Source organism: Podarcis muralis, chromosome 17, assembly GCF_964188315.1.
Source record: "Podarcis muralis chromosome 17, rPodMur119.hap1.1, whole genome shotgun sequence".
NCBI classification, from domain to species: domain Eukaryota; kingdom Metazoa; phylum Chordata; class Lepidosauria; order Squamata; family Lacertidae; genus Podarcis; species Podarcis muralis.
In genome coordinates, this window is record NC_135671.1 from 15,312,392 (window position 1) to 15,326,119 (window position 13,728).

At 44.1% G+C, this 13,728-nt stretch overlaps 1 protein-coding gene across 1 annotated transcript in view; it reads left to right on the forward strand.

Moving 5' to 3' along the window:
* Positions 1–13,728, forward strand: part of LOC144325933 (paralemmin-1-like) — a 109,303-nt gene that overhangs the window by 87,696 nt on the left and 7,879 nt on the right. Inside the window, exons 4-6 of the mRNA XM_077920969.1 lie at positions 8,677–8,791; positions 11,358–11,379; positions 13,147–13,248. Of these exons, the coding sequence (XP_077777095.1) occupies positions 8,677–8,791; positions 11,358–11,379; positions 13,147–13,248 (239 nt within the window). The remainder of the gene's footprint in view (positions 1–8,676; positions 8,792–11,357; positions 11,380–13,146; positions 13,249–13,728) is intronic.

Genomic DNA, 13,728 nt, shown 5'->3' on the forward strand with positions numbered 1-13,728 from the left:
CCAATTTTTCTGCTCATGATAGGGTGGAACATTTGACTCTAAGAGAGAGAAAAGGAGATAGAAAGGATATTGAAAGCATCTTGGAGTATGAAGAATCAGAGGCAGAGGCAGCGTATCAGCTGCTGGAGTGCCTGCTTGCTCCTTCTACAACTCTGCTTCTTTATTGCTGGCCTAAAAATTAGTTAGTAGCACTGACTCAAATTTTGCAGGGTAGACAGAGGAAGGAGGACTGAAATCCCCCAGAACAGTTTTGGTTGTAGGGGTGTGAAATTCACAGGAGCTGAAACTCACCACCACTCCTGGAAGGTCCCCACCATATTATACCTACAAGCCCTAGTCAAAGTGATGCTGTATCACCATGGAGCTTCACTCCCAGTGCTTTGGGAAAGTTTAGCGCTCTTGGTTAGAGTCTTCTGCCAGTTCATCAAAAAAAGGGACCATTGATGGGCATCTTTCTAAAGCATCTTCTGGCAAAAGGAAGCTGCCCAGAGGTGAGAAGAGATGGAAGCAAAGACCAGCTCTTTTCTTTTTATTGTGCATGTGCATTGTACAGCATGCAACCACCCACAGACGGCAAGGGACCTGCTTCTGCTCTTGCAGAAAGGAATACCCCTTCCCCCATGCTTTTGGAATCAAATCAGTGCAATGTGAAAGCAGCAGCGACACAGCTGGGTGCATCTAAAGGATCGGCAATGAGAGGCAATCTGTCAAGAGTGAGCTTTTCATACATTTTCCCTTGGAAAGAAAGAAAGAAAGAAAGAAAGAAAGAAAGAAAGAAAGAAAGAAAGAAAGAAAGAAGAGTTCTTTTTCTTAGGATCACCTAATCAGGTTTTTGCATCTGGTGCGATGCTCACTTAAAGTAACATCTGGAGTTTGCTTTCGGCATGAACTGCAACAAAGAGCTGGACATTTTTAATATTCTTCCAAGCACTGCACTTTTTTGCACAACATTTTTTTTTTCTATCCAGTGCTATTTTGCTTTGTTACCTTGGAGTTCATTGGTTGGCTTCTGCCATTTCATATGAAGCGAATGATTTGGGATTGCCACCCCATCAAAAAAGAGAGACAGAGAGAGAGAGAGAATAAATTGAAAGACAGTAACTGAAATCAATAGAACTTGACTTTCAGGTAAAAAACAGAGAATCACAATGAAGGTGTTAGAATCAAAGGCAAACTAAATTGTGAAAACTGGGTGTGTGTTTTTTAAAAAATCACATTCAATTTCAAAACCTACATTTAGCAAATACATTTGGATCTCTCTGGTTTAAATATTTGTTAAGGGAAAATGAAAATGAAATAATGGGCAGGTATATATTGCAGATGTGTATCTGATTTAATAGTCATTCCCCTTCACAGGGAAGTCCTGGGAAATGCAGTTCCTGGACAGGAACTAATGGAAAATTCTCAGCAACTTCACCCAACGATGATCCCCAAGATTATCTGGGGGAAACCATTGCAGTAAAAGTTTAATACAGTGGATATAACTGTTGTACAAGTAAACTAGTTAGAAGATTAAATTATAACACCAGAGAATGAAGAATTCGAGTATTTTCCAAGCTCACTGGCTTATTCACAATGCTTCAAGGAATCCTTTGATGGTCAGCGTGATGAGTTCCTTTGTTATTTTTTATTTTCCAAACTTTTTTTTTTTTAATGCTTACAGGTCTCTGCTCCTTTCGTGCCACAGGTCATCTTGGTTCACTGAAGGCAGTCATCCTGCTCTAATGAGCTATTGCTTATGTCCGGAAGCAACGCTAAAGGCTTTGCATCTTGCGTTCTCTCCATGTCAAAGGGCACCCAGCTTTTGCTAGTGTTTCTTTGTGAAGTATGGAAGGCGCTGACTCCTTTTACTATTTCTTCCCTGCTGTACTTCCCAGATAACAGCAGTAGAGACTGAGGGAAAAGAATATAACTTTACAGATGCCTTCAAAGTTGTAGCCATTCGGTTTCCATATGAATTTGACTTCAAACTATCTCCAGGAGTTCTTCTTCAATGTGATTTCAGTGCAGGATCCCAACAATATTGGAACTATTTCCCCCCCCCCCACACACACACACACACTCCTTATAGTTCATGTATTGCATCTGAAGTATGTACCTGAGGGATACACGAAATGTGAAGTTATGAGATTCATTGTTAAACTCCTGGGCTTGTACCAACTAAGTCATTGTGCAAGCTGAATGATTTCTGTTTATGGAGCAGAACTTCCATTGTCCCCCCTCCCTCCCCCCCACATATCTGCTCTGAAAGTTTCCCCTGTGAAAGATTTTGCAGTCAAATCTAACAGTGCATATTCTTGCTAGTTAGCGTGAGAAGGGGTTAAGACCATAGAGCTGTATTGCTGATAGACAGACTCAGATCATACAAATGTACGTAATTGATAGAGAAGGCTCTGTGTGATGTCATTTCCCCTTGTCTTCTGGGAGGGAAGCAGCAAAGAAATAGTTCATGTTTCTCTCTCTCTCTCTCTCTCTCTCTCTCTCTCTCTCTCCAGGTACATGCCTGAGACTGTCTTTGCTGTAAATGCAAGGATTTTACCTGCCTATATTTTTACCACTGTTGCTGCTAAGGATGAATGCTTGACTGTTTTAAACTTACTTTCCAGCCTGTAGCCTGTTTCTTTGATAAACGGGGTATCAAAAAGGAGAATTCAACCAGTGACTAATTCCTATGCTTTCAATTAAACTGCTTAAGATGGGATTTAAACTCTGCTCAGCCACAAGCTCTTAAATGTAAGCTGATCCATTTGTCTCAACCCACACATGTGGGTCTGTAGACAGATAAAATATCGTTAAATAAGCGTAATAAAAACCCATCACCCTCAACCTTCTAGAATAGATTTGAGGCACATGAGGAGAGGAGCAGGAGGGCAAATTTCAATGGTCAGGCAGAAGTCATCCTGCTCATACATGGACTTTGTTGGCTATACACACCCTCTTCTTTTATAAAAAGGGAAAGGCAGGCTTGAAGGCTATACATTTGGTGGCAGCTATGGCACAGGAGGAGGAGGAGGTACCCTTTCCCCCATGGTCTCTCTGTGATCAGAATGGAACCTGTTCTCAAAAACTGAGAGGAAATGGTTAAGCCCCCTCTACGTCCAGTGATATTATTCAAATATGTGGTCCTTGCATGCCTGCATTGTCCATTAAAAAACAAACAAACTCCAGGAGAACTGTCATAGATTTCCTAGCATCACTTGTAATTTTGTGCTAAGATGTTCTCAGGGCCCTATCTATCAGTGTGTGTGCATAGAATGCATGTATCGGGTCCCGATATTGTGCTTCCCATAAGGATCTGGTTGGCCACTGTGTGAACATGATGATGGATTAGATGGGCCACTGGTCTGATCCATGAGACTCTCCTTACGTTCCTGCCCCTCGTTGTGGAACTGGAGTTGGCTGCCAGTGTGAGAGCCAGTGTGGTGTAGTGGTTCAGAGCGGTAGTCTCGTAATCTGGTGAACTGGGTTTGATTCCCCGCTCCTCCACATGCAGCTGCTGGGTGACCTTGGGCTAGTCACACTTCTCTGAAGTCTCTCAGCCCCACTCACCTCACAGAGTGTTTGTTGTGGGAGAGGAAGGGAAAGGAGATTGTTAGCCGCTTTGAGACTCCTTAGGGCAGGGGTCTGCAACCCGCGGCTCCGGAGCCGCATGTGGCTCTTTTACACCTTTGCCGCGGCTCCAGGGCGGATACTAGCGAGGGGAGGAGGCGCATTGTGCGCCCCGACACTCCGCACTGTGGCGGGTGCTGTTCTGGCTGTGATGTCGCATGGGGGCGGTGCGTGCGTTAGTCATGCACCGTCCCGACGTCACCTTCCCGCCCAACCGCCTGCTACATTGTAAGGGGCATGTACGCTGGTCCCCGCAACGGGGTTAGCTCGAAGGGCGGATACTAGCGAGGGGAGGAGGCGCATTGTGCGCCCCGACACTCCGCACTGTGGCGGGTGCTGTTCTGGCTGTGATGTCGCATGGGGGCGGTGCGTGCGTTAGTCATGCACCATCCCGACGTCACCTTCCCGCCCGACCGCCTGCTACATTGAAAGGGGGCATGTACGCTGGTCACTGTTTTGAAGGGGAGTGAAGAACAAACACACAAAAAAAGGTAACTTGTTAATTTAACGTTTATTTCTATGAGGAGGAGTAATTCTGAGGGGTCAAACAAAGAAATAATAAAAAAGTGACAAAAAAGTTATTTTTTTATTGACGAGTTTTGCGGCTCCCAGGTTTTTTTTTCTTCGGAAACGGGTCCAAGTGGCTCTTTTTGTCTTAAAGGTTGCAGACCCCTGCCTTAGGGTAGTGATAAAAAGCAGAATATCAAATCCAAACTCTTCTCTCTGTTGATGGCAAACCTGGTTTTGCTGCTACAGATAACGGTGCAAGTCTAAATTCATGTCCAGCAAAGCGGTGCTAGTCCGGGAAGCAGAACGTAATGCATTGCGCCAGCCACTCAATACGTTTCCTTAGCACAGCATGCTATTAGCCACAGAGGCTATGCTCCCTTTCCACTATATTGCGCAGTATTCTGGATGCCAGTTGCTGAAAATTGCAGGCTGGGAGAGTGATGTTGCACTCAGCTTGTGAGCTTGCCATAGGCATCTGGTTGGCCACTGTCAGAAGGAGAACATTAGACCAGAGGAGCCTTTCGCCTGACCCAGCAGGGCTCTTCCTATGTTCTGTGCCTTCCGTCCTAATTTCAAACGCTTTAACTCAATAGACACCTACCTAATCCTGCTGACGAGGGTTGCCCCTGTTGTCGTGCATTAGAAACGAGCTCCATAATTCTGACTTATGTTTTGTTGCAAATGCAGAATTCCTATTTTTGAAAAGGCTGCCTTCTATTACGCATTCCTGGCATATACTGAAGGCGGATGATGCAAATTCTTTAAAATTATTTCCATGTCCTGCTGCTACTTGCTCTATTTATAGTGCACAAAACGCCAGGTCCACGACGTATTAAAAGAAAAATCAGGGTCCACCACCTCCTACACTGTAGAACTACAGCAGATGCAAGTTAGTACCGGAAATGGGTAGATATGTCGTTTTTAATTTAGTTAGTTATAACCAGTGCTTTTTTCTGGAGGTACACAAAGGTACACAGTACCAGCACCTCACACACACCCCCAATGTTAAAAGTGTGACACTTACTGTAACAACTTAATGGTGAGTACTGCTAAATTTTTTTTCTTTAAAAAAATCACTGGTTATAACTGTCCATAGATATATGCATTCATATTTACTTTCAAAAATATTAATGATTTTAACACAGGGCGAATATATGCCAGCAATGGTTCGTGATGGTCTCCAGCTCTCAGAACTACTAATATCACCACCAAGAACAGATAGCAGTTCGAGTGCAATGTGGCTGCAAACCTTGGTTTAGCAATTACAATTCTGTTTTAATGAGGGTAGCAAAAAACAATCTGTGTTAATAAGATTAATGAAATTTGAAAGCCAGAAATAGCCCTAAGGCTCATCAATTCCCAGAGTGGTCCTCCACACTGAACAGGCCTCCCACTTCTTTATCAAAACTAATTTCCCTAAATGGTATTAAAAAGGAGGGTGGTCTGGAGCCCCCCCCTTTTTTTTTTAAGATTGCATCCATTTGCTAAGAGAAAAGGGGAAAACTCCCAGGCTTTGGGATCGTAGAATGCAGTTTTGTTATGCTGGAGTAGCGTAGGGGCTAAGAGACCAAGTTTCTGAGGGGAAAGTCCTGAACCTTATCTTTGCCAGTGGCAACAAATTCCTGACATACCTAGACTACTAAAAGCCAATTCACCCTCTTGATATACAGTGGTACCTTGGTTCTCGAACATAATCCATTCCAGGAGTCCATTCGACTCCCAAAACCGTTCAAAAAACAAGGCATGCCTTCCTGCACTCAAGCTCAAGCTGCACCAGAAGTTTGGCTTCCGAAAAATGTTCACAAACCAGAACACTTACTTCCAGGTTTGCAGCGTTCAGGAGCCAATTTGTTCGGCAACTAAGCTGTTCAATAACCAAGGTACGACTGTATGTGCTCTCCTGTTTTGTAAATGGATCAAAAGGAAGGTTCATCAGTAACACAGGGTAACAAACTGCTCTTGTATGTTAACTGGGAGACCCTGTGGAGTTTTGGATTTCATTATTCCATTCTGGTTAAGTCCACTCCGTGTGTTACCAATTTATGCAATGTGTGTGCAGAAATACAACATTTGAATCAGCTCAGAACCCTGTAGATTTAGGACTGGGAGGAACCGACCACCATAGATTTTAAAGCTTTTTTTACAGAATAACAAATGACCAGTGGTTCTGGTCCTGTGGAAATGGAAAAGACAGGGAAAGTTCTGAGTTATATTTTCTCTCAGACAACTACAAAAGTAGATAACAAAGCAATCCTGGCTTTGAAGACAAAAGCAGGAGCCTTAAGCCAGAGAGGCTAAGCCGGATGACATGGGAAAGCAAAGCATGGACGCCACAGTTGCTTAAAGGGTCTTGGGGAGATAGAATCCATCTAAGAGGATTTATGTCAATTCCAAACCAAGGAATATTCTAAGAACGGTTACTCCATGGACAAATGCTGTCCAGTATATATAAAGTCCTTACATTCTTCATCTGCCAAAGGGATAAGGCTAGAGTCCTGGTTCTTCGACTGAGTGCTAATTCAACAGTATTACGAGCCATCAAAAACACTTTTGTGTGATGGTACTCTTCACAGGAGCCATCACTTTTGAAAGAACTGTGATGTGAATGACACAGAAGAAAAAAATGTGCAGAGGAGGAGGAGGAGGAAGTATCAGAAGCTGAAGAGGTAACAGGGTTTGGTGAGCAGGAAGGGGCTGTGGCAGAGAGCAGTCCAGAATCAGAGGCGGAAGAAGAGGCTGGGCCAGAGGCAGAGATGAGGCAGGCTGCTGAAGAAGCCAGGGGGTCTCCCCCTCCTGCTGTGACCTGCTCCTCTCCCCCCAGTCTCCCAGAACCCGGAGAGGTATGAAGAGGGTGGAGCAAAGGCAGACAAGGCATCAGAGTATCAGATTGCTTGGGAAGGACCTGGGGGGAGGAGGAGACTTAGGGAGTTGTGGGGAGGCAAAGACCTTCATTCCTTGCAACACCCTCCTTGGGCCAAGATCTACTGGGAAGAGGCACTGTACTCGCCAGGCTTGGCCTCCTGTGCTGTTTGTTTCTTTGAATAACACTGTGTGAGTTGTTGCCGGTCCACTCCTGACACCTGTCCTGACATCAGGGTGGATGGCAATTGTAATCCTGCAACATATGGAGTTGCCAGAGTTTCCTTATCCTTGCTTTAAAGCTCCCTGGAGCTTGGGAGCTGGGCACTTGAAAGAACACCTGTTCCCATATCAACCTGTCTATGTGCTGAGATCATCAGTGAAGGCTCTTCTCTGTGTGGCATGATCAACTGAAGTATGGTGGGAGGTGATAAGGGGAGGAATCTTTTCAGCGGTGACACCTTGCATATGGAGTTTGCCTCCCAGAAAGGCTTTTCAACACGAGGCAAAAGTTTTCTTCTCCTCCCAGTATTGTGGAGCTTTAAACTGTTTTAATGGCTGCTTTCCAGTGTAATTTGATTTTGCAATATGGGTTTTGTTGTCTTGTATCTGATCCCGGACCACCCTGGAAACTGTTTGGCTGAAGGATAGCAAAGGTATAAATCTATTTCACATGCTGCCCATTGCTCTGTTCCTCACTCGGGTACTCTCCAAGTCTTAATCAGTCTCTGAGCTCAGTCTTGGATTGTTTGGCCTGATTGCTACTCATGTTTGAGATTTTGGCTTGCAATGCACTCAGGAGACAAGAACAAGGAAATGGCTTCCTTGTCAGGTGTCTGGTGACAATTACAAGACAGGAGAGGAGGAAGGAAGGATCTGTACAGTACAATGTATTTAAAGGCTGTATTCCAAGTACAAACAAAAGGTATGTCTACTGTGCAAGGGCCAATTACTGCTGAGGTTGTTTATGGTAGTGCATTGCAAGGTTGTGCTTATTTTACAAGTTAGGCTTCTAAGACATTCATTGTACATAGCACAAGGAAATTGCTGTTGATTACTGTCCCCCCCCCCCCAGAAGTTCACAAAAGAAGATAACAAACATCAATTTTTATCAATCGTGGGTGGTGGGTTATACTGCATTTCATCACTTTTCCTGCCACTTCTACAAGAAACCTTTTAACCTGGCACCTCTTGGGGTAAAAAAGGAACTCAACAGTTATAATATTGCCCCAAAACCTGCATTCAGATCCTCACTCAGCCAATGAAGCTCACATTTATGTTGCAGGGTTGTTTGGGGAATGAAATGGGGAGCAGGAGAGACCTCCTCAAAAGAAATTGGAATAGACATGCAATAATCAATCAATCAATTGTTAACTATAATATCGAATGCTGGCTTGCATGTCTGTGAGCCGTGTTGGGTTAATCAGGCGCCAGTCATTATATTTAGGAATTGGTCATTAAGAAACCAAATGATGTACGAGGCTGTGTAAATTAACATTTTTTTCAGGAGGCAAGCTGACCCCTGGCTGATTCATCTAACCCTTTTTTTAAATTAGCCTTGTCACAAAAGGTTGTAAGATGTATGTGGGCAAAAGGGAACATCCAAAGAAACTGTTTTTCAGCTAGGAAGCCAAACAGAGAGCATAAGATGAGATGTTTTCCCCAGACAACTAAAACGTTATTTGATATATTTTCCAGGTTAGAACAAGAAATAGGAAAACTAGAAAGTGAAGAATCCCAAATATCTGCCAAAGAGAAAATCATCTTAGAGAAACTAAAGGAAACAGAGAGATCCTTTGAGGACTTGCAAAAGGTAAAAGCATTTCTTTTTAATTAAAAAAGAACAACCTGATCATCTACAAATAAAGTGTGAGATGTTGAAGTGAGAGATTTTTCTTTTGAAAAAATGATGGGCCTTTCCACGCTTGCCACTTATAGTAGAGTAGTTTGTGGGCTTTATTTGGATTTTTTTGGCATGCTGCTATTTGACATTGGCATCATTCAGCTAGTATTCTGGAATAGGGTACTCAAAAACCTGCTTTTCCTTCTACAAAAATTGATTTATGTGAAAGATCCAGATTCTCAAATATTTCATGTGTGTGGAATGTGTACAAGCATCGTCCTGCTTTCTGTGTGGAGGGAAGAGGGTGGGCGTGATTTGGAAGACATTGGTTTCATGCCACTTTCTTCTGACCTGTACATGCTGCCTGCCCATTTGCAAGCTCAGCTCAGACGAGAGATGCAGCTTATAGAGACGTTGGCATTGAGTCAAAGTACTCCCCGTGACAGGAGTAACTGCAAACAAAATGTCACTGCAATAACCAGGTTGTGAGTCGAGTCCCTGCTCCCCGCTTTGTGATGAAAAAAGAAACATGGACACAAGCATTTTAGGTTAACGGGCTAAAAAAGGCCACAACGTTATTGGTTACAGAATGTGAGTGGTATTGGCTTAGGCACTGGATCCAAACAGACTATACTTGACTCCTGCCTACTCTGCAGGGAGTCACGCAAGGGTTAACAACCTGTAGGGGGAGCTTGTTAATGCAAATCAACTGGAACCTTTCCCCTAGAGTATGGTTACCATATTTTTTTCAATGAATCCAGGGACACCTTTTTCTTTCTTTTTTCTTTTTTTGAAACTGGGTCGCAACAGGGAGTCAATAGCGGGGATGGTGAGGCAAAAGACCCTGGGCCCAAGCACACATGCATATTGTATAAAGGTGCAAAGCCCTTCTTTCACACCCTGTGAAACATAAATGCGCAGAGTTTTTTAAGAAACTGGGCACGTGACTCCCGAGCCTTCCCCAATCTCCTTTCCCCTTCTCCCTTTGTTTCGACAGTTCAGGGGAGGCTCTAGAGTCACAGGCAGGCAGTTGTTGCCCAGGAGGGGCCAGTCTGGTAGTGCAGTTGGCTCTGACTTGCTCCTGGAGCTGCTTGCTGCCGCGGTGCAGGAAAAATGGCGGGCGACACGGCAGTGAGTAGCAAGCAGCTCCTGAAGCCAGCCAGAGCCAATTGCGCTAACAGGCTGGCTCTGGGCTGCTGGGGCTGCCGCTGCCACATTTCCCGGGGACAGAATTGCAAATCCAGGGACGTCTGATAACCTACCCTAGAGTCATCCGAGGGTTGTGCCATGGCCCTAGCCACCACCTGGGCATCAGACAGGAACCACGACCACCAGATTCCTTTAACGGAATAGCCTTCAACCTCCCCACTGACACACAACGCGTTTTCCAATGCCTAACCTCCAAACCTTACAAAGTTGTGACGATTTGCTACGAGGTAGGTGAAAAACCAAGTGACTGGTGCCAATCTGCCAAGTGGAAAAAATTCCTACCAGGCCCCTTGGACAACCAAGGTGACCAACCAAGGTCCATAGCAAGGTCAAGGGCACAAGCAAAACCTAGAAGGAGGGAGGGCGGGTGATCCGAGGAAGCAGGAACAACAAGACAGCGCTTGTGTGCCAGCAGCCATTTTTAAACAGCTAGACCATGCCCCACCGCGCCCCCAGCCAGCCGGATTGGCTAGCAAGGGTGCGTGATGCAGGCACAGGACTCCAGTGATGCAGGGGCCCAGCCACGCCCCCCCCCCGAGCACGGGGAGCAATTCCTGCTCACAACACCTCCCCTCAGGGGAGAGGCTTTCAATAACCATATATCAGGTGGACACAGAGTTCCTCTTCTAATGACTTATACTCTCACAAGATCAGTATTCCAGAATACTAGGTGTTAAATACCCCGACCCCCCCCCAAAAAAAAAAAGTCGTGGAAGGGCTTTTCCAATGCACATGCTATGAATGCTTATATTTACTGGCTGGATGAACATGAGTGTACATTATGGGTATGACTATAACTGCAGCGACGCGGGTGGCGCTGTGGGTAAAACCTCAGTGCCTAGGACTTGCTGATCGCATGGTCGGCGGTTCGAATCCCCGCGGCGGGGTGCGCTCCCGTTGTTCGGTCCCAGCGCCTGCCAACCTAGCAGTTCGAAAGCACCCCCGGGTGCAAGTAGATAAATAGGGACCGCTTACCAGCGGGAAGGTAAACGGCGTTCCGTGTGCTGCGCTGGCTCACCAGATGCAGCTTGTCACGCTGGCCACGTGACCCGGAAGTGTCTGCGGACAGCGCTGGCTCCCGGCCTATAGAGTGAGATGAGCGCACAACCCTAGAGTCTGTCAAGACTGGCCCGTACGGGCAGGGGTACCTTTACCTTTACCTTAAGCTCTGTCATATAGCAAAAATGATGCTGGCCATCTTTATAGGACTGTTGTAAGTATTATTAATGTAATGTATACCAAGCATTCTTGAACATGCAAGAGTTTTATATAAATACACATAATGTGAAGAAAAAAACGACTGATTCCAGTATTTTTCTTTTTTCAGAGCTTCTCACGCCAAGATGGAGGTAAATGTTTGTCAGTACTTATAACAAGTTACACTGTTTTTGCTCTGCATCCAATAATGTTCTGCGTAGTTGTTCTGGTGTAGAAGTGACTGCCAAAGCAATCTCAAGCCTCTGAATCTGTAATGACTGGCATTCTGCAATAGATCACCTACAAAATGTTTGCCTTAAAATGCCTTGCAAGAGTAGGATCTGAATCACGACTGCCTTATTTTCTAAGCTATAGTGGGTTTCCAGTGCTTATGTGACACACATTACCCTGTAGTAAAGTGTAAGATCACAGAGTTTGGGTTTCCAAAGAGATTCTGGAACTCAGCCGTGAGTCATGACTTGAACATTTATTGACGAGGTTCCCTCAGAATTAACTGCAAAAAAGGGGGGATTTTCCTGCCAAAGTAATCTTGTAAAACACACAGCAGCTTGTTCCACACATTTTCTCAGTGATGGCAGACAATGGTGTTGCCATAAATAATGGCTTTGTGTCTGTTTGTGGGAGCAGTTTGTAAGGCACAACACACAAAGGTCTGCTTCTTAGGTCTTTTGGATTAGTACGTGGAAGCATGATTTTAAAACATAAACCAGCCAGGTACAGTTTAGTTTATACTCATCATTAGTTTATGCTAAAAGCCAGGCTGACTGGCTTATAAATCAACTTAGAGAAACTGGGGGTTTGGGGTTTGGGGGGAGCTATACAGAGCTGCAGAAAAGATCTAGGACACCACATGGCCCATTACACAAAATAAAGACTTTAAACGGTGCGCTGTATTATTATATTTTAGCTTCCTGTTTATTAGTGAGGTGTGTGTTTTGTGACTGGCCTCCTTAGAATAAGATGAAAGTCAACCAAAAGGTTTCCAGGTTACCACTTCGGAGAGAGAGAGAGAGAGAGAGAGAGAGAGAGAGAGAGAGAGAGAGAGAGAGAGAGAGATGTATCCCCAGCCCTCCAATACCCATCATGGGATGGTTTACAACATTTCAAAACATGACCAAACAATTTTTGCAATAAGCATATAAATTCAAGTTGGATGGAGGGAATCAGAATGCAAAGAGGCTTCCTCTGAAATCAGGCTAGATTTAAACTTGTTGGTGTCTCTGGGATCTGCTCTCTATTTCATCATGGATGTTGGCTTATTTTTTGATGTATGTTCTGTATTATTTTATTAATACTATTGTTACAAGTTTGTCATAGCTAGAACAGTAAACTTATGAACTTGTTACTTGTTAAATTAAAACTTTAGTTACGGAATGGTTGCAGTAAATACTTTGCAGTACCACACACACACACACACACATTTTAGCTGTAGAAACAAATTAAGCACCCACTAGCTTATGAACACAAAACCATAACTAAACAATATATTTAATTACATTGGGAAAGATTTCAACTCACACTAGCAATAAAAGCTGGCAGTTGTAGAATTGATTATTCCTATTGTGTAATGGTGATTTCTTTTTAAAAATATATATTTTTTATGTTCAGGGGTCACTGACCTGCTAAAATCGAGAACCTCCTGACACATGATTATGTGCACGTACAACCAGAAAAGTTTAGTCATCTGGTCTTTCTCTCTCCAACCTCAGCTAGTCTATTGAATGGCAGTCAAAGCAGGGTGACTCTGCGTTTTGCTTGCTTTGATGCAATTATCTGTCACAAAGCTTCTGATGTCTATTGTTTGGGGCGATAAGTTAGGAACTCTGCTGCCTAAGCGGTGAAGCCTCTGGGGTCCATATGGCTGTACCTAACTGTATTTCCTGTTCCCTGACAACCAGATGCAGTAAATTACATTTACTCCCAGCTCCCCGAACTCACAACCCTCTATTCACGAACAACAGAGCCGGTTCCCGGGAAAGACGGAACAAACAGGGTAACTGGTAAGTCTCAGAAGAGCATGGTTTATTCTTTCAGCCAATGTGGCAGACATTATCTTTTCAAAAACATATCCGATTCCCTGGGACTAATGACCAGCTATACTTGAAACAGGAGGGAACAGCTCATGACTTAGCAAGTAACCAGTAAGCAAGCTAAATATGTGATTTTCTATGTTATATCTATTTTTTAAAAAAAATCAAGGGTGGTTAAACTTTAACCAAGATATTGTAAGAAGGGAGTTATTTCTCAAATGTAAATATGCAGTCAAAGGGGGGGATATATTTGAGGGTCTGGCCTTTTAAAAACTTACACAGCAAGGACATTTATGTTTGTGAGCAAAAAATGAATAAATAGCATCAACCCAATTCTGGAAGTAATAGGTGGTAGACTGCAAATGCAATCCAGCGAACGTGAGATATGGTTAGAATTCATGGACCATTTACACAAGTCAGTGCTTAAACACACAAGTCAGGCCACATTCA